General features: G+C 62.9%; 15 protein-coding genes across 15 annotated transcripts; 9 read left to right on the plus strand and 6 right to left on the minus strand.

Annotated features, from left to right (window-relative positions):
• Positions 1-47: 47 nt before the first annotated feature.
• On the plus strand, positions 48-859 carry RHTO_07018 (uncharacterized protein; the record flags this gene model as incomplete). Its single annotated transcript, XM_016420677.1, has 7 exons — positions 48-86; positions 182-241; positions 307-366; positions 452-499; positions 568-604; positions 673-746; positions 818-859. The coding sequence occupies 7 exons, from the start codon at positions 48-50 to the stop codon at positions 857-859; spliced, it is 360 nt and encodes a 119-aa protein (XP_016275078.1).
• Positions 860-1105: 246 nt separating this feature from the next.
• Positions 1106-2764, plus strand: RHTO_07019 (WD40 repeat containing protein; the record flags this gene model as incomplete). Its single annotated transcript, XM_016420678.1, has 4 exons — positions 1106-1494; positions 1551-1785; positions 1864-2240; positions 2302-2764. 4 exons carry the CDS (start codon positions 1106-1108, stop codon positions 2762-2764), a joined length of 1464 nt encoding a protein of 487 aa, XP_016275079.1.
• Positions 2765-3078: 314 nt separating this feature from the next.
• On the plus strand, positions 3079-3395 carry RHTO_07020 (uncharacterized protein; the record flags this gene model as incomplete). Its single annotated transcript, XM_016420679.1, has 2 exons — positions 3079-3221; positions 3278-3395. The coding sequence occupies 2 exons, from the start codon at positions 3079-3081 to the stop codon at positions 3393-3395; spliced, it is 261 nt and encodes an 86-aa protein (XP_016275080.1).
• Positions 3396-3734: 339 nt separating this feature from the next.
• RHTO_07021 (aminomethyltransferase) lies at positions 3735-5218 on the minus strand (the record flags this gene model as incomplete). The annotated part of the gene is made up of 4 exons (XM_016420680.1): positions 3735-4173; positions 4231-4474; positions 4536-4875; positions 4940-5218. The coding sequence occupies 4 exons, from the start codon at positions 5216-5218 to the stop codon at positions 3735-3737; spliced, it is 1302 nt and encodes a 433-aa protein (XP_016275081.1).
• A 215-nt stretch (positions 5219-5433) lies between these two features.
• Positions 5434-5888, plus strand: RHTO_07022 (cytochrome c oxidase assembly protein; the record flags this gene model as incomplete). Its single annotated transcript, XM_016420681.1, has 3 exons — positions 5434-5607; positions 5676-5686; positions 5804-5888. The coding sequence occupies 3 exons, from the start codon at positions 5434-5436 to the stop codon at positions 5886-5888; spliced, it is 270 nt and encodes an 89-aa protein (XP_016275082.1).
• Positions 5889-6077: 189 nt separating this feature from the next.
• Positions 6078-7435, minus strand: RHTO_07023 (exopolyphosphatase; the record flags this gene model as incomplete). The annotated part of the gene is made up of 2 exons (XM_016420682.1): positions 6078-7249; positions 7309-7435. 2 exons carry the CDS (start codon positions 7433-7435, stop codon positions 6078-6080), a joined length of 1299 nt encoding a protein of 432 aa, XP_016275083.1.
• A 296-nt stretch (positions 7436-7731) lies between these two features.
• RHTO_07024 (nascent polypeptide-associated complex subunit alpha) lies at positions 7732-8526 on the plus strand (the record flags this gene model as incomplete). The annotated part of the gene is made up of 6 exons (XM_016420683.1): positions 7732-7827; positions 7901-7938; positions 8013-8224; positions 8298-8317; positions 8385-8406; positions 8462-8526. 6 exons carry the CDS (start codon positions 7732-7734, stop codon positions 8524-8526), a joined length of 453 nt encoding a protein of 150 aa, XP_016275084.1.
• Positions 8527-8782: 256 nt separating this feature from the next.
• Positions 8783-10865, minus strand: RHTO_07025 (Trp repressor binding protein; the record flags this gene model as incomplete). Its single annotated transcript, XM_016420684.1, has 9 exons — positions 8783-9051; positions 9120-9277; positions 9637-9879; positions 9943-10160; positions 10226-10243; positions 10307-10401; positions 10603-10612; positions 10683-10707; positions 10864-10865. Coding segments are annotated over 9 exons (1038 nt in total).
• Positions 10866-11038: 173 nt separating this feature from the next.
• On the minus strand, positions 11039-13650 carry RHTO_07026 (GDP/GTP exchange factor Sec2p; the record flags this gene model as incomplete). Its single annotated transcript, XM_016420685.1, has 2 exons — positions 11039-13063; positions 13123-13650. The coding sequence occupies 2 exons, from the start codon at positions 13648-13650 to the stop codon at positions 11039-11041; spliced, it is 2553 nt and encodes an 850-aa protein (XP_016275086.1).
• Positions 13651-14225: 575 nt separating this feature from the next.
• On the plus strand, positions 14226-14902 carry RHTO_07027 (NADH dehydrogenase (ubiquinone) 1 alpha subcomplex 12; the record flags this gene model as incomplete). The annotated part of the gene is made up of 5 exons (XM_016420686.1): positions 14226-14295; positions 14365-14428; positions 14491-14560; positions 14625-14741; positions 14798-14902. The coding sequence occupies 5 exons, from the start codon at positions 14226-14228 to the stop codon at positions 14900-14902; spliced, it is 426 nt and encodes a 141-aa protein (XP_016275087.1).
• A 386-nt stretch (positions 14903-15288) lies between these two features.
• On the plus strand, positions 15289-17280 carry RHTO_07028 (uncharacterized protein; the record flags this gene model as incomplete). The annotated part of the gene is made up of 3 exons (XM_016420687.1): positions 15289-15361; positions 15423-15881; positions 15938-17280. The coding sequence occupies 3 exons, from the start codon at positions 15289-15291 to the stop codon at positions 17278-17280; spliced, it is 1875 nt and encodes a 624-aa protein (XP_016275088.1).
• A 290-nt stretch (positions 17281-17570) lies between these two features.
• On the minus strand, positions 17571-20102 carry RHTO_07029 (membrane anchor Opy2, N-terminal domain containing protein; the record flags this gene model as incomplete). Its single annotated transcript, XM_016420688.1, has 2 exons — positions 17571-19550; positions 19608-20102. 2 exons carry the CDS (start codon positions 20100-20102, stop codon positions 17571-17573), a joined length of 2475 nt encoding a protein of 824 aa, XP_016275089.1.
• Positions 20103-21182: 1080 nt separating this feature from the next.
• Positions 21183-22240, plus strand: RHTO_07030 (DnaJ family protein; the record flags this gene model as incomplete). Its single annotated transcript, XM_016420689.1, has 3 exons — positions 21183-21425; positions 21493-22074; positions 22151-22240. 3 exons carry the CDS (start codon positions 21183-21185, stop codon positions 22238-22240), a joined length of 915 nt encoding a protein of 304 aa, XP_016275090.1.
• Positions 22241-22622: 382 nt separating this feature from the next.
• Positions 22623-24042, plus strand: RHTO_07031 (protein of unknown function DUF837; the record flags this gene model as incomplete). The annotated part of the gene is made up of 4 exons (XM_016420690.1): positions 22623-22754; positions 22833-22896; positions 22961-23109; positions 23176-24042. 4 exons carry the CDS (start codon positions 22623-22625, stop codon positions 24040-24042), a joined length of 1212 nt encoding a protein of 403 aa, XP_016275091.1.
• A 185-nt stretch (positions 24043-24227) lies between these two features.
• On the minus strand, positions 24228-26052 carry RHTO_07032 (uncharacterized protein; the record flags this gene model as incomplete). The annotated part of the gene is made up of 3 exons (XM_016420691.1): positions 24228-25765; positions 25864-25894; positions 25987-26052. 3 exons carry the CDS (start codon positions 26050-26052, stop codon positions 24228-24230), a joined length of 1635 nt encoding a protein of 544 aa, XP_016275092.1.
• Positions 26053-26235: the final 183 nt, after the last annotated feature.

Here is a 26235-nt window from a genome sequence, read left to right on the forward strand (position 1 = left end):
CGCTGACCTCCTTGTCTCCGCCCACAGGTCATCAGCGGGCGAGCAGGATGGACGTTGTCGTCGAGGCGATCCGGCGGACGAGTCGAGTGAGTTGGCACGCTTCGTCCTCCCTCCTCCTCGCCCTTCGGGCCTCCCTCGCTTGCATAGGACATTCGCTAACCCAACTTCGTACGCCCTGCAGTCTCTCGACCACCTTCGCCTTCGCAAGGCCGACGCCGCTGAGCTGCTACAGGACCGCAAAGTGCGCAACTTCTCGCTCCTCCTGCCTCACGATGCTTACTGACTCGCTTCGTCGCTTCCGCGCAGGTTCCTCCACCTACGACGTCGCCCGCTCGCGATGGCGGCCTCGACAAGGCCAGGGACGAGGTGAGTCCGGTTCGCACTCTCTCTCTCTCTCGCCGTCTCAACCGGACTGACGCTCTTCCTCTCGTCCGCAGCCTTCGCGTCGCAGCTAGGCGGTCAACAACAAGATGTGAATAGGCTCGAGGACTCGTCTGCGGTCAGTTGCGCCTTCCCCTCTTCGCCCGCACTCGAGACTCCGACGCTCACACCTTTTCGCTCGCGCAGGTGGATGTTGTACGACCTTCCTTTGTCTACCCTTTCGGTGCGTTGCCTGCGTTCGCATTGCTTCACACTCGCCGTCGCTGACTCTGTCCGTGCACTGCAACGCAGAACGACTCGGTTCCTCGCCGCGGGACAGCAGCAATGCTTCGGCAGACGGCAGCGATGCCGGACTGTGCTTCAACGTGCGTGTTGACCGTTCCCTCATCACCGAGTCTGCTCTCGGGCGCTGACAACGTTCGTTCGCGTGCAACAGGGACCGAAGCCGTGGCGACGTCGTGCAGGACGACCCTCGTAACATAACGCCCACCCTTCCCAGGGGCTGGGGGGCCACGCTTCCGCGACGTACCCGTTACGAGGATGACGCATGCATGCACCGAGGAAGGAGAGAGGACGGCGGAAGAGGGCAAGGGTTAAGGGAGAAGGGTTAGGTGCGATTTTGTAGTATGCCGATTCGTAGCTCTGTACAGTCTCTCTGCCCCCTCTCGAACATCGTATATCTTTTGCTTGCTTGGACTTGGCTACGTCCCGCTACTGCTCCGTCATGGACGCTTTCGCCGAAGCACATCGTCTGGTCGCCCGCTTCCTGCGCTCCCAAGGCTACTCTGCCGCCCTCGAGTCCTTCATCAGTGAAGCCTCCCATTCACACCCTCGATTGCCATCCCTCCTCGACGTGGACCCGGCAGCAGGCGACGCAGGGCAGGACTTGCAGGACCTGGTCGAGTACGCGGTGTCCGCAAGGCTCGCGAGGCTTCGAGTGGACGACCCGACCTCATCTCTCCGCGAGCATCTGGTGGGGCTCGAACTGAAGGAGGCGGAGCTGCCAAAGGGTAAGGCGCGGACGGCGGTGCGGGAGACGAGCAACGTGCTCACGGTACAGCAAGGCGTACTGCCGAAGCGGGAGTGGGACACTCAACAGCACCGGTTTCGGTGGTGAGCGTCTTTTCCATCGCCGCTCCTACGTTCGAGCTGACAAGCCCCTTGCACAGTAACGAGACGCCATGCATCTTCACGACCGCCGTCGACCGAACTCTCAAGGCTTACTCCCTCGACACCTTCAAACTCCTCGACTCTTTCTCGCTTCCCTCGCCTTGCCTTTCCTTCGCCCAGCATCCTCTTCCCGAACACCGACGCTTTGTATCGTGCGCGACGATGGAGGGAAGCCTGACAGTCCTAGATTTGGTGACGCGGGAAGCCAAAGCCAAGGTGCAAGATCACACCAAGGTGCGTTCACGAGTGTCACTCTGTCGCTGAGGTGGTTCCGTACTCTTCTCGCAGTAGCTGACTTTCCCTCCCACGCAGTACATTGTGCGGGTCTGCTGGTCTCCTGACGGCCGCCACCTTGCTACTCTCGGCTACGACAAGCTTGTCCGAATCTACCGCCTCGACCTTGTCGCGCCCGCTTCGACCTCGTCCTCACAGCCAGTCCTCCTCGACGACGAAGTGCTCGATCCCCTCGCTGTCTGCCCCGACATCAGCCTCAACCTCGTCCACACGATCGAGAGCCGGACCAACCCAGAAGCCGCCATCTGGTTGCCTGACTCTCAATGGCTGGTCTGGAGCGCGCGAGACGACCATTTACTGCGGTACTTGCGGGTGCCGGACGACGATGCGGGCGAGTGGTGGACCGAGGAGGTCAACCTGAACGAGAACGGCGACTCTTTCACCAGTTTCTCCGTGTGCGTCCTCCTAGCAACCCTTTCCCTCCCACTCTTCCGATACTGACTCTCGCTCTCACAGCCTCTCCATCGGCCTTCATCCAACTCTCCCCCTGCTCTCGCTGCAAACCTCTACCCTCTCCGCCCGCATTCTCCTCTACCCGTTCCGCTCTGCGACACGCCTTCTCACACTTCACACGACCGCCTCGCAGTCCGACTACTTCAACCCGCGTCACGCATGGCTGCCCTCGGGTGCCGGCGTCGTCGTCAACTCGGAAGACGGCCTTCTGCGGATCGTCGACCTTCGTGGACGGGTGCGGGTCTCGCAGGGAGCGCATGGTGCTGCGGCACCGCCAGAAGACGGGGAGGAAGGATTGACGGAAGAGGTGAGGAGTGAGCGGGCGCGTCTGAGGCGAGAGGCGGACAAGGGAAGTAGTGTCATTCGGGATGTCGAGGTGCTGGTGGACGAGGACGACAAAGGCAGCGTGGCGGGGTGGAAGGTCGTCTCGTGCGGCTTTGACAAGACGGTGAAGGTGCTTCAGTAGTTCTTACTCGAAGCAATGCACGCTTGGCGAGCGATTGGGAAGGTCCACTCATCGAGATGCCTTTCGCTGCTTCGCACGCTTGCTGTCGCTGTGTAGGGCTGTGCTCTGCGCACTCGAGACGATTTGCGCATGTCGCAGCTGTCCGCTCGTCTTCCGGGGGCGTCCGCGGACAGCTTGACCGCTCGCCTCCTCCCGTCTTTCCTTCCTACTCCTCACGTCTCCCGCCTTCAACCGCACGAAGACACACCGTGAGCGACCTCCGGCTCCTGACAGCAATGTGGACCACGCTGACGCCGTGCACGCGGCAGGCGAAGATGCGCTTCTCGCTCCTCAACTCCGCTCTCCTCCTCCTCGCCGTCACGACTCAATCTGTCCAGGCTGGGCCGCTCGCGTACGCCGTGTGCCAGGCGGGTTACTCGGCCGTCGTCGTCGCCTGCTACTCGGCCGCCGGCTTCACGTCAGTTCAGCTCTCTCTTACCCTCTTCCTCCGCTCAACTTCGTGCGCCCGTGCAGCTTCGGCACGGTCACTGCCGGCGCCGCCATTCCCATTGCGCTCGTCAAGTGCAACGCCGCCTACGGGGCCTGCCAGGCCGCCTGCGCGACGGCCGCGCTCTTTGCTCCGACCCCGTGAGGTGCGCTCTCTCGCTGCCTTCCTCCGCAAATCCAGCTGACATTACCTCTCAGAGGCCCCCGACGAAGGAGGCATACAACGCTTGGACGGACGAGTGAGAAGAAGGCGAGAAAGGGAGCTGGGCGTGGGTTTGTCGCTTGCGGCGTGAGCAGACTCACTAGCGCTGCGTTGGAACGTCGCTCGGCCAGTTCCAGCTTATGAGATCATTCCGAGAGAGCGACGCCGGTGAAGCCAGCCGAGGAAGAACAGCGGCTTGCAAAGCAAGAGGCGCACTGCTTCGACCGTCTCTCCGGCGGCACGCGTCTACAACTCGCTAGCTTCGTTGCTGCTACTGTACCTCTACAGTCCCTTCGCAATGGCCTCCTCCTCGAGCTTGAACTCGAGCCACGCAGGCAAAAACGCCTTGGCAAGCCACCGCCCTCCCTCCTCCTGACTCTCGCCCGCTCCGTCTCCCAGCTCAACCGCGTCGCTCTTCGCCTCGCCCTCACTTCCGACCGTAGCCGTCTCGCTCACGGGCGCCTTGACGACGAAGACGCCTTCGTTCGGGTCTGCGCCGTCGCCGACTTGGTCTGTCCGGACGCTGCCATACGCAAGCGTGATCGTCTGAAGGCCAGACTGAGAGACGAGAGGGAGGGATGAGCCAAGTTTGCCGGATGGACGGGCGCGAGGGGAGGAAGAGGCGGAAAGGAGGGTGAGCGTAGATCCGGGCGGAGGAGTTGGGAAGAGGGAAGGATAGGGGATGAGGGATGCGGCGGATGGTACAGGTTCGGTCGGGATGCTGCAAGCGCAAAGTTCAGTCTCGCTCGCAAGGGATGCACGCAAAAGCAAGACGGACTCTTCTCCCTCCCTGAACAGCCGGAACACCATCCCGCGCTTCCTCACAACGCCCTTGTGGTGCGTCCGCGCCGTCAGCTCCTGTCCCACGTAGCAGCCTTTCCGGTAGTCGACGCCGTTCATCAAGTCGATGTTAGCCTCGAGCGGGAGGGCAGGGAAGTCGGCGGGTCCTTCGGGGACAGCGTGCGTGAGACGGTGGAGCTGGAAGTGGGCAGGCGTGACGGGGGCAAAGAGCTCGGCAGGAGCTGAAGAAATTAGAGTCAGCTTGACCACCGCAGAAAGGGACACAAGAGAAGCGCAACTCACGCTTTTCGCCATCCTTCTCCTCAACCCACCGCCGGCCCATCCCCACTACTCGCGGATCCCAGCCCTTCCTAGGCTCCTCGAGCCACCGCTCCGCCTGTTCCAGCTCTTCCGCCGTACTCTTCCCTTCAACAACATCCGCCGGGTTCCTCCATGCTGCTGCGACGACCAAGTCTTCCTCCGCCCCCGCTCCAAGCTTCACTTTTGACCGCAGCTTGTGTCGCTTGAAGTATGTTCGCAGGGCGGAGGTGAAAGACGAGTCGTGTTCGATGAGGTAAGCGGGAGAACCGTCGGCGGAGGGAGTTAGGGGAGGGTAGAGCATAAGATCGTGCATGTAGCGGCCCTGCAAGCGGTGCAAATATCAGCCACAAGTCGACGGCTGCGAGCAGAGCAGGATTGAAACGCACGTCTGCCTTCAGGATGTTCGCATAGAGAACCCTCTGCTTGTCCGGGTCGTCCTCCTCGCCCTTCTGCGCCAGTCTCCGCACATCGTTCGAAACCAGCCCCTGCAGGAACTTTTGCGAGTCTTGTCCCGACACTGCGAGGACTGCTCGTGTCGGCAGCTGGGTGTACAGGTAAGGTGGAGCGAGGGGTCGGGCCGAGAGGGAGAAGGAGCGGGAGAAGGAGCAGGTGCAGGGGCGCAAGGCTGTGGGCGCCGCGTAGGCGGTCCTAGAAAGCAGTAGCATCGTTCACTGAGCCCCTCAGCCTTTGAGGTCGTGTGTGGCAGGAGGGAAACCCTCGGAGACATTCCTCTCGCTCTTGCAACGCTCATCGACCAGCGACAACAGCTCACACCAGCTCAATCGACTCGCTACTGCTCTCAGAAGGCCCACTTGTACCAGCCAACCTTTGTCCGACCTCGCTCCGTCCCCTCGATCCCTCACTCGCTCATCTCGTCCGCATGTCGTGCAAGGGAATCCGACAAGCGCTCGCCGACTGTATCCTGCGGAGTGACTGCGTCCTGCGATCCGACCCGCCGCGGTCACCGCAAGAGTGCCTCAAGGAGCACAGCGACGAGTTGCCCGAGGAGTGCCAGCTGCTGAGGAAGAGCTTCTTCGAGTGCAAGAGGGGAATGGTGAGTACTGGTCGTCTCCTTCAGAGCGTTGGAACCTTGCGGCTGACGAGCTGTGCTGACACTCGCAGCTGGACATGCGGTACGACACGCTCTCTCCTCTCTCGTCCTCTTCATTCCCGAAACACCCCTTCCTTCTCCCGCTCAAAATCGAGTCTGCGAGAGTCGAGTCTGACCACCTCTTCGTCTGTACCCACAGGAAACGCTTCCGAGGAAACGAGCCCGCGCAGTTCAAGACGACCGGCAAGGAAGGACTCGGCGAGGCGGCGGACGCGAAAAACTGAGGAGTTGAGGAAGTACGACATCAAGAAGGCTCGAAGAATGAGAGGAGGAGACGAGTATACCCGGACCGTCGACCTAGATACCCTCTGCAGCTGGATCTCCCTCAGCCGCAAGACTTGCAACAGCAGCGACCGCGCTACTCTCCTTCGCTGGTCCTGAAAGGGCGATAACTGAGATTCGCCACGAGAGTTCTACGCAGCCTGCCCGCCCGCCTCGAGCACCAACGCCTTGAGAGCCGGCGCAACCTGTTTCCGCGTCGCCTTGTCGTTCCCCTGCTGCCAAACCTTCCACTTCTCGCCGTCCTTCTCCCGCTCCTGCACGCCATAACTTTTGAGGTCCTTCCATTCCTCTAGCTGCAACACCTTGTCCTTCTCGAGCCCGGGGAAGACGACCTTGTTGAGTCGCTCGTCGCGCGAGAGGACGAGCAACTCGCGACGATGTTTGCCTGATTGTCCAGACTTCTTGACGTGCGTGTAGGAGGTCAAGATCCCCGCAAGATCGAGTTTGCGCTCGTCCATCCACCTTCGCGTGTCCTCAAGCAGACCCTCGACCTTCTCCTCGCCCGAGCCAGAGAACTTTTCGAGCCAAGTTGAGAGCGGCAGCGGGACAGTCGAGAGTCCGTAGCGGAAGGTCGACTCGGCGTATTCTTTGTAGTCGCGGCGGAGGAGGTCGTGGCCTGAGAGGTGGGAGACGTCTTCTTTTGCCGTGGAGAGGCGGGCGTTGTGCGCTTTGAGCGCATCGAGGGCGGATGAAGAGGTAGATGTGGCGGTGAGGTTGGTGGTCGAGGTTGAGGCGGAGAAGGAGGAGAAGGGGAGGAGGGTGTTGACGGCTGCGATGTCCGTCTCGGTCGCCTTTCCCCCGTCCGATGTCGGCTTCAGTCGCGTGTCAATCATGATAGCTGACAGGAGGAGGTCGGCGACGGGTGTAGGGACGGAAAAGCTGGAGGAGGCGGCAAAGTGGGAAGTGACGAGGGACGAGCAGCTTCCGACCGGCGAGATCAGTCGAGGCGAGGCGTCGAGATGGCGTCCTTCGTCGGCATGGTGATCAATGACCGACACGACCCGCTTGTCGTCCTCCTCGTTCTCGACATTCGAAGGGTCGGAGCGAAACATGGGCAGAAGGACGTTGTGGTCGACCAGTGTGAACTGCGCGCCCAGGTTTGACAGTCGAGACGTTGGCAGCTCGTCGATGGTGAGGATAGAGTCGTTCGAGATGCCGGCGGAGGAAAGGGCGAGGATGTTCTCAGGTCGCAAGTGCAGATCGGAGCGGGCAGGCAGGACGAGTGGGACGTATTGTCGGCTTGAAGACGCAGTTTCGGCTGCAAAGTGGGCGTAGCCGATCGCGCATGCCATCGAATCGAGGTCTGCGGGGGTCAAGTGTCAACAGGAAGTCCAGCTGTGGACTTTGAGAGGGTGGACGAACCGCCTGCCTCGTTTCCGACGCTTATCACCCAGTCCTCCACCCCCTTTCCGCCATTGACCGCACTCAAGAAGGCCTCCTTCTTTTTCTCAAGCAGCTGGGAGAACGATCCAGCCTGCCCGTTCGTCATGAGAGCTGACGTTGAGGTAGAGATGCGAAGGAAGCGGGGAGGAAGCAGTGTGTCGGCGCTCGCGTCGAGGAGGAAGAGGGAGACGAGGAGGGCGAGGCAGAGGGCGGAAGCGACCAGGAGCAGTCTCTCTAGCACGTTTCGAGCCAGCGTAGCGGTGTGGTGAAGCGGAAGAGATGGCGAGTCAGTTTGTATTGAGTTTCATTAGGTTGAAGCTTTACAAACGGGTTGTAATCAGCTGCTCCCCCTCGCTCCTCCTGCTCCGCTACCGCTCACACGCTTACACGACACGCGCAACCATGGTCAAGGGCGAAAAGGCAAAGGAAGCTCTCCTCAAGCTCGGCCTCCGCCGCGTCGAGGACATCACCCGCGTCGTGATCCGCAGGCCCAAGTCGGTGCGTCCTCCACGAGCAGACTGCTTGGGTGCGTATGGTACAGCCGCGCTGACGCTTAGAGCACCGCGTACAGGCCCTCCTCGCCATCCAGGACCCCGAGGTCTACAAGTCGTGCGTTGCCGACTCGCCTTCTCCTCCCACCCCATCCCCATGTCCTCGCTCACCTCGCCCTCCTCCGCACGCAGGCCCGTCTCGGACTGCTACATCGTCTTCGGCGAAGCCAAGCCCGAGGACGCCTCGTCCGGCTTCCCCAACTTTGCCCAGCTCGCCCAGGCAGAGCAGCTCGCGTCCCAGCAGGCCGCTGCTGCCGGTGAGGATGGCGCCGAGGGCAAGAAGCCCGCTGCGGTTCAGGAAGAGGAAGGCGAGGCGGACGCAGAAGGTCTCGAGGAGGGTGACAGTGCGTTCGCGCTCCTTTCGCTGCCGTTGGCGAGCGTCGTCGCTGACCGTCTCCGCCTGGTCCTCATCCACAGTCAGCGTTGTCATGCAGCAGGTGCGCTGACGGCCAGGTAGTCCCCTCACGCTGCCAAATACTGACCTGCTTTCCCCGCTTCTCAAAGGCCAACTGCTCTCGGGCAAAGGGTGCGTTCCTCGCTTCTCTCCTTCGCTCTCACCGACTAACCACATTATCACACAGCCTGCAACGCCCTCAAGGCAACAAAGGGCGACCTCGTCCAGGCCATCCTCGACGCTCAGGGTTAAAGCGAAGGAGGAGAGACGGCATTCTCGGGCCCTCGTTCATTCAGTAACCGGAAAAGCATTGCACCAAGCAAAGGCAACCTCGTTTCTTACGTCTCTCCCGCGACTTGCGAGTGATGGGAACACAAGGCTAAGCAAGCTTACTATTACGAGAGCAGGAGAGAGAAACGCTAAAACCCTTGTTCTTCTTTGCTCGTCCGTCCGTTCCTTCGGTTGGTATTTTCCCTCCCACTTGATCCGCAACGCCTACTGCGCCACTCTACGACTCGTAGTTGCTCGAGTTACCGCCGCAGCACATCGCAAAGATGCCGCCCTTCTTCTTCTGCTGAGCGGGCGTCGTCGTCGCCGTAGCCGCGGGAGCCGGCGTGGCAGCGGCCGCGGGCGCAGGGGTCGTCTCCTTCTGCGCCGGTGCGGGAGTGTGCTCAGCAGCCGTAGCGGGAGTAGTTGCGGCAGGCTCGGACGTCGCGTCGTTCTCCTTGGGCGTCTTGGTCGCGGCGGGGGTCGACTCGTCGACGGTGTAGGGAGTGGCTGCACGTAGTCACATCAGTCGTCAACAAAGCAACCTCGAAAGACGCAAGGGAAGAGTCGAGACGCACCAGACTCGGTAGGAATGGCCTTTCCGAGCGCAGGCGCGCCCTCTTCGGGGTGAGCGGCGGTCGAGGTCGTGGTGCTAGCGGCACCTGCGGCGGCGGCGCCGGTCGTGGCTGCTGCAGCGCCCTCAGTCGCGGTGAGGCCGGCGGCATGCTTTTCGAGACTGAGGGGAGGAAGGGAGAGAAGGTCAGCGATCGGTCGGCTGAGTAGTGGTTGGGTTGATGTGAAGCGAAACACGTCCAGCGAGAGAGCGAGCACAAGCAGTCACGAAGAGCAAGCCCGAGAGAGGAGAGAGGGCCGCAACAAGCTGCAAAGCGCCCTTTGAGCACAGCTTCTCCCCTCCGCCTTCCGAGTCGCGGCCCTCCCTCTCTCTCGGACACGAGATCGATCAGAAGGCACTCAAGAGTCACGTCGTTGCTTCTAGATTCGTTTTGCGAGTTGGCGGAAGTTTCCGCTCCGTTCCCTCCTCCTTTGTCCTGGTCGGCGGGTGGAAAAGAGGCGTGAAAGGCAAAGGAAGCTTACGCAGTCTTGCCCGCAACGAACGTCTTGACCGTGTTGGCAAAGTACGTCGCCTGGTTCCGAGCGATGTTGAGCTCCTTCTCCGAGATGCCGCGCGAGCCGTCACCACACGCGATACCGGCGGCGCCATAGGCCGAACCGCCGACAATCTCGTTGATGTCGGTCAAGTCGGCCGCGGCGTAGCCGGGCGAAACGAAGGTGATGCCGTGGTGGGCGAAGAAGGGGACGGTCGTGAGGGCGGTGGTCCTGCGGAGCGTCGAGATTAGCGTTCCGCTCTTCCTGGAATGATGGTTTCGACGAGCTACTCACTCCTGGCCACCGTGCTGCGACGCAGTCGAGGTGAAGACCGACGCAAACTTGCCGATCAAGGCGCCCTTGGCCCAGAGGCCGCCGGTCGCGTCGAAGAAGGCCGAGACGGCGGCGGGCGCGCGTCCGTAACGGGTCGGGAAGCCCATGAGGAAGCCGTCGTAGCGGGTGAGGTCGTCGGGCTTGACGTCGGGGTAGTCGCCGCGGGGAGCAGCGTGCATCTGCGGTGCGCGAGAGGAGGGTGAGCGGGAGGCTCTCCTCATTTCGAACAGTCGTCTCGGCTCACTTTGCCGCGGATCTCCTCCTGCGCGTCGCGAGTATGTCATCAGCAACGTGCTCGGGCAGTAAGGGCAACAGCGGAACGTACCGTGAGGATTTCAGGGAACTGAAGGAGGTCGACCTCGACGCCGGTGGTCTTGGCCTCGGCCGCGATGGCCTCAGCGAGGGTGCGAACGTGACCGTCTGTTGGCAGCAAAGCAGGAGCAGTCAGTACCTGCGATCCTCGGTGTCGTGTTCGTGTCGCCAAAAGGGCAAGTGGGGAGGATAAGGCCGAGCGAGCGGGCGGGCGCTTCGAGAGCGAGGCGAAGGGGACGGCGAGACTTCGCTGGCCGTCTTGGAGGGTATGGAGGGCAGGAAGAGCGTGAGATTGCGGCATGGACGTACAGGTCGAGTACTGTTGATCGAAAACGGAGCTAGTCAGTACAAGAGCGACAACGGCATGGAAGAACTCGCGCTCGACTCACAAAGATGACAGCAATCTTGGCAACCCTGTGAGTGCATCGCAAGCGTGTCGCGAGCGAGAGACGGGGCAGAGAGAGCGCGGAAAGGCGTGGAGCGATGAGGTTGCAAGCGGGACGTGAACGGGGTCAGCGCGCGGGACAGAGGTTGGGGCGGTCGGTGTAGTCTGTAGACTGTGCCACTCACATTGTGAAGGTCTATGGACGAGCACGAGACGGCGTAAAGGGAGAGAGTCAGAGCAAGTGCGAGCGAGGGCGCGGAGATCGCTGAGGTGGAAGTTGCCAAAGTTGCGAGATGGCTGAGTAACAACCTCGAGTAAGCATCATTATGAGCTTATGGCAAGTTGTATTACTGTGCTCGATTACTGCACCCACACCCGCGCACCCCGACTGGGCACCTCGCCACCGTCCGGCGCGACAGCCGCAACCCGCGTCCAGAACACGCTCTCCTTCAAACGCACAACCTCGCTCCAGCACCGGTCCTCCCACCCTATCGCACTGCCAATAATAGTCTCGCCCCCTTCCTCCGTCGACGCCGAGAGAGAAGGGTGCTTGGGCGGTCCGCCTCGTCGAGGAGGGAGAGCGGGAGGGGTCGACGGCGCAGTCGAGGCGCGCGGAGAACCGGGAGGAGATGGCGTAGCTGACGGTGCAGGCGAAGTGCGCGCCGACGAGCGAGAAGGACGAGGAGGTGCGCCGCCCTTGGCGGACGAGAGCGACGTCGAGGAGCTGTTCGATGGCTTGCCCTCGTCGCCGTGGTGATCGCTCGACGTGCAGCGCCTGCCTTCTGCCTCGTCGTCGTGCTGAGCCTCTTCGCTCGCTTCGGGCTCGACAATCTTGGGCGTTCCCTGCGCAGACGCCTCGCCCTTCTCGCCATGCGTGTCCTCCGTCTCAAAGTCCCTCGCTTCGACACCCTCGCCCTCCCCGCTCGCAGGCGCGCCAGATCCGCTGATGCCCAGTCCGTCCTTGCCGTCCTCACCATCACGCTCCTTCTTCCTCCCCGGCGAAACAATCCCGTCCGTGACCTTCCTCACCCCCAGCTCCTTCGCATTACTGTCTCCCCTACCCCTCACGAACCTAAAGCCCTCCTCAAGCAACAACCCGCGTTCGATGACGCGGATATACGTCCAGAACTCGCATACGGCTCGAAGACGCGCGAGGCAGTACGAGGGACAGATCGGGTAGCGTTGCGTCGAGGTGTCGGAGATTCGGAAGAGGTGCACGAGGAGTGAGGCGTCGTGCGGGTGGTGCGAGGCCGAGGTTTGCGGAGGGGGGAAGGTGAAGGATTCGGAGGAGGTGGACGAGGTGTGTGAGTGGTAGGCGGTGGGCGAGGACGACGAGACGGAGGAGAGCGTAGGTGTGCTGTTGGACGACGAGCGCGAGAAGAGCGACGAGCCGAGCTTGCGCATCGTCTGGTTCACAGCCGCAACCGACGTCGTCGGCGTCTTTGCCCCTCGCACGTTGCCCGAGTTGGGCAACCACTTCTCGAGGCTGCAGCCGCACATGGCGCACTTGTCGGACGGCAAATCGATGCTCGCATGCAGCGGCTCGATCAGGAGCGTCCCGTCGACGACGGCCGTCCCGACTCCTCGGCGCGAGAGGAAGCCCAGTCCCGGTGCGAGGTCGAGTCGCAGCGCAGGGTCGGAGTCTTCTTCGACGCAGCGCTTGAGGAATGGCTGGGAGAGGTGAGTCGAGAGGAGGAGGTGAGGCGCAAGGAGCTGGGCGGGCGTGAGGTAATGAGGGTGCGAGGGGTCCATGGCGAAGCTGCGGGTCGAGAGAGCGGGGTGAGAGAAGCTGCCGCCTTCGGGCGGGCGGTTGAGTGCCGAGACGCGCGTTTGGCGGAGGTAGGTAACGAAGGCGAGGAACTCGTGGTAGGGCAGGACAGAGGTGAGGAGTTTCGGAGCCGAGAGGTGCGAGGGAGAAGTGGCTGAGGAGGGGCCGGCAGAAGCAGCGACACGCGTATCGATCGGCGTGAGGTGCTCGCCGTCCGAGAAGACGATGGCGCCGACGTCGCCCTCCGCTGATTCGCCTTCCTGGACCTGGTCCTCCTCGACCGGCTCGCCCAGCGCAGCCAGGCGCCGCTTGAGCGTCGCGACCTCCTCATCCCGCTTCTCGAGCTTGAGAACCGTGTCCTTCAATCCGACCTGCACCTCCTCGAGCAGCGCCTGCATCGAAACTCCCGCCTCCTCGACCGTCCGCGTCTTCTCCTCCGCCCGCGCCCGCGCGAGACGCTCGAAAGCGACCATCTTGTTCGCCTCGGAGAAAAGATTTGACGTGAGGTTCTCGACTTCGGTTTCGAGAGCGGTGTGCGCCTGGACGGCCGTCTCGCGAGTTTTCGTCTCCTCGACAACTTTCGCCATCAGCCGCTGCATCTCGCCTTGGACGTGGGTCTGCACGCGAGGGAGAGTCAGTAGAAGCGCAGGGAGCTGGAATAGAACGCGAGACGCACCTTTTCGACCCAACCTCCTGCCTCAATCTCCTTCTCCCACTTCTCCTTGTCCTTCTCGAGGTCCGCAACCCTCTTCCGCATCGCCCTCTCCTGCTCCTGCTTCTCGTGCAACTCGTCTTCGAGTTCTCCCCTCGTCGTGTACGACTTGACGAGTTTCGAGTTGAGGCTCGTGACCTGACTCGCGAGATCGGTGATTTGCGCGCGCAGGATCGCGACGAGCTCTTCGTTCGACGCTGCGGTTGGCTCGAGAGACGGGCTCGGGTCCTTCAGCGGGAGGTTGAGCGACGAGGTCGACGCAGCGGTGACGGTGTGTTGGTCTTGAGCGATCGCAGCGTCTCCCTCAGCGTGTTCCCGCTTGTCGGCGCTGCCAGTTTCCACACTAGCCTCCTGCTCTCCAGCCTCGCCGTGTCCCTCGGTTCCAGCCGCTGCCACATCGTCGGTCGTGTCCTGTGCATCCTGGAAGTCGCTCGTCCCGCTGTTCCGCCGCGTGTGCGAGGGCGACGGTTCGCCGTGGTCGCTGCCAGCCATCTTGACGTCGTCAGCAGCGGCAGCACGGCCTCGTTTGAGCTTGTAGCGGGTGTGTCGAGAGGGAGAGCGCCGGGTGGGGGAAGGAGGGACACCTGGTAAATTGGGGACGCCTCGTAGAGACTTGCTTGAACTTGCAGTAAATTCGGCATTACATATTGTAGTGATAGAAACAGCCAAAAGGGCGCTTCGTAGGGTTGCGAGGAAGCCGTCCTCGACTTCGCCTCGTCGAGCGACGCCTGCTCCGACCCTCACCGCATCCCTTCACCGTGAGTCTGCGTACTTGTGCTGCTTACACTGTGACGAGGATGGCCAGCACGACTGGCGCATCACCTAGCTTGTTGTTCGCGAGGGAGGGGAGGACCGGCCAGCTCTCGGCGGTGATGGCGGTCTGAGGGAGTCGCGACGGGCGAGGAGGAAGCTTGGCGGGACTGCCGAGGGCTGTGAGAGTTGTACTGGCTGGCTGACAGCTCTCATCTATCGCCTCTGCCGATCCTCGCCATTACCGCATCCACACCCTCTCCTCGCCTCATCGCGCCAACCTCTCTACACCTCGCACCCGCACAAACGACCTGCAGATGCCCAACCCTATCCTCACGCCGAGTATCCGGAGGGTCATCAACAACATCCGCCAGGTTGGCGCACGACGTGCGCCCTCTTCCTCTCAAGCGCCTCGAACGGCCGACGGTACTGACGATCTATCCCGACTGATTGCAGAGGCATGGCGGGATCTGCAGTACATCGGTGACTTCAAGGCGGGCAAGTTCATGGGTCAGGACGAGTGTGTCGAGCCTTGCTCCAGTCGGTCGAGGGATTCAAGCTGACCTCCTTCTCGTCGCGCAGGCACGGCAACAAGTTCTACGAGAACCGGGACGAGACGCAGTGGAGGCACCGCTGGGTCGACTTTGTCTCGGTGCGTTCCCTTTCATCCGTTGCAGTGCGACTATCGTGAAGCTGACTCTCGTCCTGCGCTCCAGCACGACTACAACGCGTCGCAGGTCACTCCTGAATGGCACGCGTGGTTGACGCACGTCCGCCACGACCCTCCTACAGTCGACCCGGTCATGCTGGCTTCGAAGCAGCGCTGGATGATCGTGCGTCTTTCCTTGTGGTCTCCCGCGATCTTCCGACTGACGACTCGCTCTCACAGCCTCACCACGAGAACTTGACCGGCACCCGTGGCGCATACAAGTGCTACAACACCACGAAGGCAAAGGTTGCGGGTTGGGAGCCTCAGGTCGCCCCTCGCGACTAGACGCCTTCTTTCCGTATTCCCGCGTTCTTCTTTCGCATGTAAGCTTTCAGTCGTCCACCGTGCCGCGATTCGCCCTTGCGCTGTCGGAGGACGTCAGGAGAGTCTCTCTCCGCCAGACGGCCTTCCTTCGGCGGATAATCGACACCCGCTTGGCCAGCTCTCGAACGCTTCCGCGCGTCTGTCTGGCCCCGCGGCTTGCGACCTGCTCGACGCTCGAGTCTGCACACACCGCGCCCTCATTGACCCGTCCGCAGGCCTGAACGTTTCTCCCACCTTCAACGGACTGAGCGCGTCCTTCCCTGCCGCACACGCGCACACGCCTCGCACCTGCGGCGTTCTCTGAGCCTCCTGAACGCCTCGACGGGGCCTCCTAGATCTGTTTGCTGATGAGGGGACGGACGCGGAGACTTTGGCCGAGAAGGGAGGAAGGGGCGGACGCGGGCGTTCGCAGATCCTCGAGTGCGTTGGTTCCTCTCTTTGCCTCTTCCTAGCTCTCGCACGGACGCTTGACTGCATACAGGAACTGCTTCGACGATGCACGCGCAGGACCACCAGCAGCAAGCCTATGACGGCCTCGAACGGAGTAACACGACCAGCTCGTTCAAGTCCTTCTTCTTCGGCTCGCGTCCCACCAAAGACTCGACACTGCCGACGCGTCGCCCATCCCGCAAAGAGCGTCGTACGAATCGCCCGAGGACGACAGACACCGCCATCGACCCTCACTTCCCTACCCTCCCTTACCTCCGTCCCGACCCTGCTCGTCCCGCTCCTCTCCGGCAATCGAAGCTCTTGCTGGTCGACAAGTATGCGAGGGACGACCGTATTGCGGCGTGGCAGGAACAGCGGATGGAGGAGGTTGGCGGGTTGGAGAGTTGGAGGATGCAGGTTGCGAGGGAAGTTGCGTGGGAAAAGGCGATCATGCAGGATGGGCGGGTCGGAGCGGCTGTCGAAGAGCTTGAAGGGATGCTTGATGCGTCTGGTGAGTACGGTGGAACCGCCGGGAAGTGACTTGAAGCTAACGCATGTTGAGCGCAGCCTTCTCGACTTCCTTCACCGTCGACAGCCTTCGCCTTCCACCATCGCCAGACGTCCCGCCTACTCCTCCGCCAAAAGAACCGCTACCTGCTCCGCCAGCGACCTTCCTCGAGCTGGACGAAGTTGACGATGTCCGTTCTTCTGCGGCCCGCACAACACTCGTGCTGAACACGACAATTGAGCTCCCCCCGCCTCCTCTGACACCGAAGACGTTCACTCCGCCCGCCTCAGCCGTGCCAACTCTCGTTTGGTCGGTTCCTCCGCCCGCACCTTCACCCTACCGCTTCCCCGCTCCTCCCTCGCCGAACTACCCGAACCTGATCCGGATCGACACATCTTTGAACACTCCGCCACCTATCTCGGTGCTGACATCGCCGATCGAGCCAGGCCAATGGACCGGCTCGCCTCCTCCTCGCTCGTCAAGTCTGCCTTTCGGCGATTTGCTGCAGGTTTCGGCGCCGCCTCCCGAGTGTTCGATCGTTCCGCCGAAGGCAGCGGCGCTCCTCGGACTGCTCGCGTCGACGACTGTAACGGGCAGGGCACCCGCCGACGTTCCGACGCACATCGCGTCCTCGGCTCGTCCGCCGTTCCGCCGCCTTGACTCGGCTGGCAATGACGACCGCAAGTACTCGACGGAGACGTCGTCTGCGTCGTTGCAGACAGGCGGTTCGATATTCTGGGCGCACGCAATGGCACCGATTGTCAGCCGACCTTCCTGCTCCTCCTCGGCACCGACGTCCGCCAACGCCAGCGTCGACCTCAAGCAGCCCCTCTTCCCTCCACGTACATCCTCATTCGCGCACGCAGTCAAGTCCAGCTTCGCCCAGAAGCGCAGGGAGGCTCCGCCGGGCTTGTCCTCCCTCAAGCTTCGCAAAGAGGGCATGTCTTCTCTTCCCGACCTGCACAGTGCCGGCCTCAGCGCGACGCTGCACAGATCGATCCATCCTGCCCCGCCTAAAGCGTGGCAGAACTGGCGGCATGACGACGGCGACGAGCGAGAGAGCCTGCTCGACTTTGCTTGCTCTGGCGACGGCTTGGGAGGCGACCGCATCGGATCGACGAGGGCAACGCGCAGCCACAGCGACAGCGGACCAGTGGGTGACGTCCAGCTTCGTGTCGCGACTGTCATTCGGAAGGTCAGCCTCGGCAGCTTGCGAGGCGGCAAGATGCTCGTCCGGGCGCTATCGAAGTCCAAGTCGGGAGGCAACCTGAGGAAGACGGCGACGGGTCGGGTCGCGATCGAGGACGAGCAGGAGGAGCAGCGCTGGAAGGACTTGCGGAGGGCGTGGGAGGCTGAGCGGGACGACCTCGAGGGTATGCTGAGTCGTAGGTGTTGCATCTGAGCTGGTTTACTCGAGTCGAGTGCGCAAGTTGTACAGACGAAGAGATCGAGGGGATGGAGAGGGCGGAGAGAAACGCGCGCAGATCTCGCTTCACACCACGCTCAACAGGCCCAACGTACGATGACCCGCAAGATCCGATACCAGCTCGGTGCGAAGACCAGAAGAAACGATGCTACAACCCATAGGAGATACGCGAAACGAAAGTCTGTGTTGAGAGAAGGCGGCACGACAAGGTGTGGACAAGCGAGCGAAGGGAGGAGTAATACAGGCGAAGAGAGGGAAAGGCGAGGTCACGATTGACCGTCGGCTTGTGCGTCGAGGTTGGCGGAGAGCCCGACGGCGAGAGCGAGCGAGTCCATCGATGCTCGCGGGTCAGCAGTCGCAGCCTTGTCCGCGCTCGAGTCGTCGACCTCCGCATGCGAACCAAACGGATTGGACGCATCCTCGTCTTCCTGCGCATCCGGCTCGACATCGCCCACCTCGCTAGGCGGGAACGTCGAGTCCCTAGCGCTCAACAAGCTCCTCCTCGTCGCGTCTTCGTCGTCTCCCCCTGCGTCCGAGAACCCGTCTTCGCCGAACCCGCTCGGGAACCCAAGCTGGAACGGGATCTGCGAGAGTCCCGAGCCGAAGCCTGAACGGATGGAGAGACTCGATTGGACGCGTTCGCCGTTTGGGCCGCTGCGGGCGCCGCCAGTGGAGGAGGCGGTCGATGTTGGGCGCTGGCCGGCGAAGGGGAGGAAGGGCGCGGGGAGAGGGTCGGTGTCGTCAGCGTCGGTTGCTGAGAGGGTCGAGGGGTGAGGCGAAGGCGGCGCGATCGTGATGGACGCTGAGGAGTCGGTAGGCGCAGCGAGAGAAGGCGAAGGCGCTCCTGCTCCGTCCAGCGGAGCAGTAACGTTCACAGGCAAGCCGAGACTGACCGAGCTGGTAGACGGGCCGCGCATCGACATGCGGTCGTCAGCTGGAGAGTGCGAGGCGATGAAGGGGATGCCTTCGAGGACCGAGATGTGCCCGCTGGTCGCCGTCGCGGTCGAGTCGCGGCTCTGGCTGGGCGACATCGCCGTCGATTGCGTGCCGCCCGTTGACGACGCAGCCGAAGTGCTCGACGACCACGCCGAGCGCTCCAGCAGTGGCCGGACGTGCGAGCCGGTGTCGAACGCCTCAGAAGACCGTGCTGATTGCGGAACGTCGAAAGAGGCGCCGGAAGCGGTGTTGAGCAGCCGCCTGTTGGCGAGGAGGACAGGCGGGTCGGGCGAGTTGGGGTTCGTGAAGGTGACGGTCTGTCCCTGGAGGAATTGCACAGCCTCGGACGCTTCGGAAGCGAGAGATGAGGCGGTCCAGCGCGACGAGTTGGTCATCGACGTTCCGGGACGGCTGTCGAAGTCGTCTGCCCCTGCGCCTTGTCCACCCCGCACCGTATCCTGCGACGACATGCGCGAGTGACGTCGCGCCGCCGCAGCGTTCGAGTCGTCGAACGGGTTGACCGAGGAAGTCGGGCTGGTCGGACTCGCTGGGAGAGGGACAGCTGCCGCACTCCCAATCTTGACGAGCCCAGCCTGACCCTGGTGAAGCTCGACACGTCGGACGCCCTGGCCCGAGACGGGCGTGATGATCTGCGGCGGGTCGAGGATGTACGACATGGTCGAGGTGCCGGAACGGGTCGTGATAGTCGAGAGGTGGGACTGCTGAGAGCGTGCGCGGGACTGTTGTTCGGCCAGGACGGACATGCGGCGCGGAGTGGCGCTGGATGGAGGCGTGAGGAAGGTCGGAGAGGTGTTGCCGCTGGCGATGTAGGACGAGGGGCGTATCTGGCCGTCTGGCGAGCCGACGAGGGAAGAGCCGGCGAGAGGGGAAGAGATCTTCGGCAGGTTGAGGTCGAGACCAGGCGAGCGAGGCGGGCGGATCGGCGCGCCGTTGGCGGTCGTGCCGTGCGGAACCGCAGGAGTGTCGGGCGTGAGGACGGGAGGAAGCGGGTTGAGCTCGATGACTTCGGCTCCGGCGAGCGCAAGCGAGTCACGGCTCGCCATGCTCGTCGGGATCGACGCGCGAACGGCAGCTGAGCGAGGAGGGAGCGGCCGTTCGGCCTGCGACTCGCCAAAGCCGCCTCGCTGTGCGTCCGCGATCGACATGGACGACGAGTGGGGCGGGATGTAGGCGATGGGAATGACGTTGGTGTGCGAGGAGCGGAAAGAGAACTCGGAGTCGTGGATCGAGCTGGTGTCGTTGAAGCTGCCAATGGACGACCGGTTCTGGTCCCCGAACGGGTTGTCATCCTGTTCGAGAGAGGGTGAGCGGCCGTCTTCACGGCAAAACAGTCTCCTGCGACTCACCTCGGAGGTCCTGCCCGAGATCAACGCGCCTCCCTCCCTCAACGGACTCGTGTTCCTGCGGTTGACGGCGCCCTCCGCGCCCGCGTCAATATTGAGGTGAACGGACGTCCGCTTCGTCGCCCTGTCCGTCTGTCCTGGACCGTCGTCCGCATCCGTGTACTGCCCCGTCTTGCGCTTCTCGCTCAGCTTGCTCTGCCGCTTCGCGAGGTGCTGAGAGTACCTCTTCCTGCTCGCCGCCAACCCGCGCGGCCTCCACCAGAAGAAGTAGACCGCCGCAAGGATCGCTGCGACGCCCAGGACGCCGCCCACCGCTCCTCCAGCCGTCGCGCCCGTCGAGGGTCCTCCCGACCCCGAGTTGCCCTTTGAGCCGTCGTCGACGCAGATGTTCTTGGGGCAGACGGTGCACGAGCGGCCTGTCTGGATGCAGACCTGACCCGAGGGGCAGGACGGGCACGGGCTGATGGGGTCTGAGCAGGACAAGCAGCTGCTCGACATCGAGGGTGCGAGCGGGGTGTGAGGGAGTCGCGCCTGGCGGTAGAATGTGCGAGTAGTATAGTGTAGCGTGAGAGTCCTGCTCTCGTTGAGTCTCCGCGATAAAGCCGTGCGAGCGAGTGAGTGGCACCAAGTCGAGTTTCGTTGGCGACGACCCGCAGCAAGCGAATGCGCGAACAGCTGCTCTCACTCTCGCTTTCGAACGTGCTGGCAGACCGTGCACTCGAGTCGTACTGCATTGCAAGGCTATCCCTCCTCGCCAGTCCGCACGCTGGCAGCCTCACTCCCGGTCAAGCTCGCGCGTGCTCGGCGCGTCCTCCCGTTCCGCGAAACGCTGCTGGCGCCAGTGGCCTGCCGTTTATGGCTGAAGGGTCTTCCCTCGTAAGCCCTGGTCATCATTGTGGCGCGACTTGGCGACCCCGTAACGTGAGGCGGTCTTGCGAACGAGGGGAGTATCGTTGAAGCGGAGACTCCGTTTCGCCGGCGGCAGTGAAAGCGGGAGGTGCCGGACGCGTTGCAGGCCTTTTGAAGGGCTGTCGAGTGAGTCGAGCGAGTCGGAAGGCGGAGGACAGCGTAAGAGCAGCCGGGCAGAGTCTACCAGGAGGTTCAATAACGCGTGTGTGTCCGCGCGCGAGATGGGTGGGCGCCAAGCGGTGTGCGACGTGCAGTAGGAGAGCAGGTTAGTTTTGCGTGAATGGAGGGATAGCCGAGGCGGAAACTGCGGCGATGCGTCTGATCTGAAGGCAGAGAGGAAGTGCTCGTGTGTCGGAAAGCGGCACTGGCGGTTCCGGCGTCGAGCAAAGATCTGAATGCATCGTCCAGGTGCTCAGCACGCATCCCGCTTTCCCCCTCAGCGCTTAGTGACCCGCCTTCGCCTCGAGCTGATGAGGAACGGAGGGTGAGCAACGCAGCGGGAGCGGCGCGGCACACAGCCCGCTTGACCGAGAGAGTCCTAGGAGCACAGTCGCAGCTCAGCAAGGCCGATGAGCGTGTCGAGACGTTGTGGTCGAACGGCGACCTAGCTGTCCTGACGTTCGTCTCGCTCGAGCCATCCGCTTGCTCCCGCTCTCCCGCTCGCCTGCCATGCCACTGAAGAGCTGCACACGGTCAGCGAGCTCTGCCCTTTACTGCCCAGTCCAATCCCACGCCGCACGGTCTCTCCGACCCGCGATCCGAGTCGCCCGACCACAACCGCCTCCTCGGTTCTTCTCCACGACCCATCCTCGCTCTGCGGCGCCTGCTCTCTCCGCCGACGTTGACCACTATGCGGTGCTGGGCGTAGGAAAGGGCGCGACGCGGAAGCAGATCAGGGACAAGTTCTACGAGGTGCGTCACCGCTTCGCTGGGCCCTCTCCTTCCCACAGCCAGCTGACGTGCAATCGTACTACCGCAGCTCTCACGCAAGTACCACCCCGACGCACCCTCGACCTCGACCGAGACGCCCGAACAGCGCACTACGCGCTTCCAGCAGCTCTCGTCGTCGTACTCTGTCCTCTCCGACCCAGACCAGCGACGAGCGTACGACCTTTCGCGAACGGGAGGGACGGTTCCGCCGCATCGACGACGACCTGGACACCCGGGGTATACGGCTACGAGTCCAGGGATGGGGTATGCTTCGGACGGAGGAAGGGCAGATGGGGCGTGGACGGACAACGACGAGCGGCGGAACCGCGCCAACTATGCTTGGCAGCATCCATCGAGGCGAGGGCAGCCTGGAGCAGGTCAGGACGCAGCAAGCGCGGCAGGTGCTCGGCCAGATCCGTTTGCGTCGCGGAGATCGAGGGCATACCATTACGCTGGGACGGATCACATGGCGACGTATGCTGGACGAGCGCAGACGAGGTTCGCGCAGCAGCAGGCGGCGGGGCTGAACGGGGACAAGCACTGGAGGGCAGGGACGGCGATTTTTGGACAGCAGAAGGCGGAGGAGGAGAGCAGGTTGATCAACGACAGCTCGTCATTGCGGACAGGACAGGTGCGTCGTCCTGTGTTTGTTCGAGGCTGTACCCCATTGACTGACCACCGGTCCGGTCCGCTTCGCTGGCTCGTAGGTCGTGCTCGCTTTTGCAGGCGCCTTCGCCATTGCGATCGCCCTCTCGCGCGGCGACAAGGACAAGGACGCCAAGACATCTCGACGATAGACGTTCGCTAGACTGTATTGCAGCGACTCTAGAGCGAACAGGCTGTCGGACGCAGACGAGCAGGGAGACAGCGCCTCGAGAGAGGTTTCGCTGGCTTAGCTGTGGATGTTGGCTACATCAGGGAGAGGTATGAAAGCAAGAATACGGCGCAGGATGAGCCCTCGAACGCGAAAGCGATTCGACCTCCTCGTCGTCGTCCGCCATTCCTCCCGCTCATCACCCTCGCGACCGCTCTTGCTCCAGCTTTTTGCGGCTTGTCGGCTGTTTTTGAGCTCGTGCGAATCAGCCGACCAGACTCGCAGCGTCTCCATCACCTCTCCACTCCTCACCCTCCCCTCACCACCTCATCTCCCTCCCGACCTCGACACGCCTATCCCGATCAATGACGCTCATGGACCAGACGCAGGGGAGTGAGATGGAGCGGCTGTGGGGTCTGCTGTCGGAATTGTCGGCGCAGCTGTCGCAGAACAGGCAGCAGACGGAGGAGTTGCATCGCAGGGCGGAGGAGTTGAAGGTGCGTGCGGCCAGCGGCAGTGTTGGCGGGCCTAGCTACAGTGAGGCGTGCTGACTGGGCCTGAATGTGGTCGTGCAGACACAAGCTGTACACACCCAGACGGGCTACACCTTGCGACGCTTCAACCTCGACCTCAGCCAGGGTTCGTCTCGCGCTCTTCTTGCTCAAGCCGGGCTGCCTGTCGCTGACATTGCTCGCATCCGCAGAGGAGTTTGACTCGGAGCTCGAGAAGCTCAACGTGCAGCTCGTGATGGAGAATCAGGCGCTTCAGCAGGAGAACCGGCAGTTGTCGAGTCTCTTGAAGGACTACGAGAGCACGCTCGAGGCTGTCATGGGCAAGTTCCGTGCGCATGCGGTGCGTACCATCGTCCCTTGGCCCTTTCGAAAGGTCAGCAGGCTGACCAGAGCTTCCAATCCCCAGTTCGCGACACAGCAACACCACCTCGAGCTGATCCGGCACTACGAGTCCCTCCTGCTCAACATGCCCGTCACGATCCCTCCACCACCCGAAGCGCCTCAAGACCCTTCCAACCCCGAGACTGCCCCGATCGACCCGCTCCACCTCCAACTCTCCCTCTCGCACCTCGCGTCCCTGATCCGAAAAGCGCTGCGGGCGCTGCAGGGCGAGGATCCGGAAGACTCGACGTCACCTTTGTTGCAGCCGATGGGGATCCGAGAGGCGGCTGCGGCGTTGTCGGGCGCGTTGTCGGGCGGGATGAGCGAAGGCGGCGCGATGAGCGAGGACGGCGAGCATGGTCCGCCATCGCCTACGTCCTCCATCGGCTCCTTTTCTTCCATCGCCAGCTCGGCAGCCGCGCCTCCTCCGTCCAACTACGGCTCCGAACCCGATATCGACCGCCTCCTCGCCTCTGCACACCCTTCGACCGCCCGCTCGCGCAATCTCGAACACGAAGGCGGCTACATCTCCCGCCGCGCCACAACGAAACCCCATTACATCCCTACGACTTCTACTTCCTCGCTCGTCGCTTCGCCGCCTAGACCTGGGCAGGCAACCGTCATGCGGGACGAGTTCGAGTCGCGCGGACTGGGCCCGCTCGACGAGGCCTTGCAGCGGGACATTGAGCTTGAAGCGCTACGGAAAGAGAACGACGAGTTGAAGAAGTTGTTGGGGATCTCGAGTGCGGAGGTCGTCGCGGAGGAGGCCAAGGACGCTGCGAAGGAGGAGGAACGGAGGAGGGACAGGGAGAAGCGGGCGGAAGAGATCAAGCGGCTGCTGTCGGATCCGCCTCCTCCCCTTGGCGAAGAGGAGCAGGGACTGAAGATCTAGCGCGCACGCCTCTCTGACACCTTTCTGTTCGTCGATACCGCTTCCCGCGTCTCTCTCGCAGCTGTACAGCGATACCCCTTCCTATCGCTCCGTTCCAATGCATTGCGCACTCATCCGAGTTGAACCACCTTGTCGCGAATCAAGATAAACCGTCGTTACCCTTCCTCCCGGCCTCGATCACTCAGCTACCCAACCTTCCACCGCTCCCTCGTCCCCTCCGCTTCCTCCTCAGACCACTCCGCATCCCGCTGCTGACTCTGGCTCTGGCTCTGCCCCTGGCTTTGCGACTCATGAACGACCGTATCCTGACTGAGCGGGTCGAACCCATCTCCCTTGCCATCCGCCCCGTCGTCGTCCTGGTCGAGGTCGGCAGAGTCGGCAGGCGGAAGCTCGTCGTCGCTCCCATCCCCGCTCGCTAGCTCCTGCGCCCGCAGCCGAGCAGGTAAGAACCCCGACCCCGATCCTGCCGCGCCTCCTGCGTCGCGCTCTTCCTCCTCCTCGCAATGGACTTTCTCCCGTCCGATCCGCCGCGCCTGATCAGGACTCGAACTCCCCAACCCCGCTCCTCTGACCGCTCCCGCTCGACTCCACCCCTGACTGCCCTGCGACAACCCGAGTGGAAGGGGCGGTCCATCGAAAGGTAGCGGCGGGACCGGCGGAAGAGCCGAGAAAGAGGCTTGCGAGCCGAGCAAGATTGGCGAGCGTTTCGAGGAGGAGGAAGCGGCTGGGGTGGGAGTTGGTTGGTGAGGGGTTGAGAGGAGCGCGGAGGCGGTCGTGAAAGGTTGGTGGGGTTGTGAGGAGGAGGAGGAGGGTACGGCGAGTGAGCGAGGCGGAGGGAGGGGGTAGGGAGAAGGTTGGGACGAGTGGTCCGGGCCTGGATGGGGCGGAGCGAGTTCGGATGAAGGCGAAGCGGCGTGTTCCAGCAAGGGCGAGACCGTCGTTGCGGTTGCCGAGTGAAGAGACGTGGATGACGATGCAGGGGCGAGAGTCGTGCCGTACGACGCGGCGGTCGAGCGAGCTGAGAAGGGCGATGCGGCGTGCTCGTGCTCGAGAGGGTGGGGTTGTTGCAGCGCTATGGCGAAGAAACTGGATGTTGAGGAGTTGGTACCTCCGAGCGAAGGGATCGAGTCGGAGTGTGAGGGGGAGAGGCCGGTGTGAGGGGAGAGGAGCTCTGACGTGGTTTTGCCGAGAGTCGGCACGTCGTAGGGAGCGTAGGGGCGCAGGTCGTGCTGCTGCGCGTACTCGGCATGTGTCGCGGCGAAAGTCGTGCGGGAGGAGGACGCCGCAGGCTGAGGAAGGCAAAGGCGCGACGACGTCGAAGGCGCGAATTGCGGCCGCTCCTCGCCCGCCGAGGCCGCCGACAGCTGCCTCTTCCGCTTCACCTGCTTCCTCGGCACCTTGTCGCCGCTCCTCGGCTGCCCATCCCTCTCGACAGCCCTCCTCTTGCCGAGCTTCTTCTCGCTCCACCCCTCAAACTCCCCGTCCATCTGCTGAACCGCCTCAGCCATGATCACGTCCACACACTCGCCCTTGTCCCTCCGCCCCTCTCGCGCCTCATCCGCCTCTCTCGCTTGCGCTCTCCACTTCTTTCTCGTCCGTTCCTCACGCTCTGTCCTGGCCTGCTGACGGTGGACAGCTTGAGCGTGAAATGAACGGATGTAGAGGTTCTCGAGTTCGGAGAGGGTGTGGAGCGTGAGGGAGTGAGAGAGCTTGAAGGATGCGTCTGTCGCGCGAGGAAGAGGGGGAGAGAGGCGGTGCGAAGAGGGAAGGCGAGTGTCAGTTCCTCAGGCTGCGAGCGGACAGCATACGAGTCGGACGCACATTCGAGCCTGATAGACAACCTCCTCAGCAGCTGCACGTCGCACGAAAGCCCGCCAGTGCCGCACGGAAGGTCTGTCAACACCCTTCTCATCGCGGGATCCGAGCGAGTTCGCGTGGGCGCACCTCGGCTCGAGCGGGCAGTTGCTCGACAGTCGTTGTTTGCCCGTAAGGATGAGGCGCGAGTGGCATCGCAGCACGTGCGGGTGGGCAGCGAGCAGAGGACGGGGCGAGGGAAACCAGTGAGAGCGCGTTGTCAACGAGTGAGGGTCGACCACGGCTGGCGGGATTGGCTGCTTGCGGGTGCTCTCTGTTTGGAGTGTACTATCTTACGAAGCTGGTCCCGTTCTCCCAGCGAGCGAGTGGACGCAGCCG

This window comes from Rhodotorula toruloides, assembly GCF_000320785.1.
Source record: "Rhodotorula toruloides NP11 unplaced genomic scaffold Scaffold5, whole genome shotgun sequence".
Classification (NCBI taxonomy): domain Eukaryota; kingdom Fungi; phylum Basidiomycota; class Microbotryomycetes; order Sporidiobolales; family Sporidiobolaceae; genus Rhodotorula; species Rhodotorula toruloides.